The sequence below is a fragment of the Penicillium solitum genome, assembly GCF_028829755.1.
Source record: "Penicillium solitum strain IBT 25940 chromosome Unknown utg000003l_segment0_segment0, whole genome shotgun sequence".
In the NCBI taxonomy this organism is placed as follows: Eukaryota; Fungi; Ascomycota; class Eurotiomycetes; order Eurotiales; family Aspergillaceae; genus Penicillium; species Penicillium solitum.
This window is the reverse complement of record NW_027072123.1, coordinates 4,538,019-4,539,116: the sequence shown is the minus strand read 5'-3', so window position 1 is coordinate 4,539,116 and position 1,098 is coordinate 4,538,019. Positions and strand designations below refer to the sequence as shown.

The 1,098-nt window shown below is 51.2% G+C and overlaps 1 protein-coding gene across 1 annotated transcript; it reads right to left on the bottom strand.

Annotated features, from left to right (window-relative positions):
• Positions 1-400: 400 nt before the first annotated feature.
• On the bottom strand, positions 401-770 carry N7455_005655 (uncharacterized protein; the record flags this gene model as incomplete). The annotated part of the gene is made up of 2 exons (XM_065605090.1): positions 401-665; positions 727-770. The coding sequence occupies 2 exons, from the start codon at positions 768-770 to the stop codon at positions 401-403; spliced, it is 309 nt and encodes a 102-aa protein (XP_065461990.1).
• Positions 771-1,098: the final 328 nt, after the last annotated feature.

Genomic DNA, 1,098 nt, shown 5'->3' with positions numbered 1-1,098 from the left:
ACTCAGGGCCAACGCAAGTACATGCCCAAGCAGTTGCCGATGCACTTCGTAAAGGACCTGTCCGGAAAGAGCGCAAGTGTTTACAGCACTCGCTCCAGAAGTCGAGATGTTACCAATTTGGTGGCTGTGGCGAGCAGGTTGTGCTAATACGTAGCACGTTCAGTGAGCCGCTCACACAATTCTTTGGCCATCTTGCCTGAGCTTTAATCTCTGTAACGCTCTTCATGCTTCTATCTATTCTTGCTGAGTCTATACATTTAGTTGTATCGACGCGTGGCCTTACTCCACTGCTCATTGCCGCTCATCTGGTACTCTAGGCCCTCCTTTACGCCTTAGCAGTTTCAGAGCAGCCGTCTGGAGATGTGATCTTCTCTGCCACGATCTCGTCATGCACAACCTCTCACTCCCGGGTCATAGACCAAAGCACGCGCTTCGTTGCGGGTATACCAAGCTTGGTCTCCTCCGCCAGAACCTTCACAGCCGAACAAAGGAAGGCTCCCTCCTTGTGTCCAGTCCGAGACGCTTCCTCTTCCTTGTCATAACTGTATATGTCGTTGACTACAGAAAGCTGCTTGGCACAGTTGGCTTCAAGGGCTTTCATACCCTGAAGCTCATCTGCACTGAGTCTAAGTCCCATCGAGAATCTCATCAGAGCCGAAAGCAGCCTATCAGGAACAGTCAGCATCACGAGCTCGAATCCTGAGCGAGAATATACGCTTCGCCTACGTCCTTCTCACAGTATCAGAACGACAGATGCGATGGGCAGACATACTAGCCGAGCTCGATTTCGAACTACAATACCGGCCTGGAAAACAAGCAGTGAGACCAGATGCGCTATCGCGAAGGGAACAGGACGTCCCGCAAGATGCCAACGACGAGCGTGTTTCGCATAGGTCTCGAGCTATATTCGGAAACGTTACGGTACAGACAGGCAGAGCGCAACTTCTCTACCGCGATATTCAAGGAAGACCGACGAGTACCGGCCGGTATAAATACGAAAGTAAGCCTAGCAGAATGCGAACTGGGCGAGCGTCAACTGCTACGGTTTCGTGGTCGTCTATAGGTTCCTGACTCCAAACCTCTAAGAACAAGAATCTT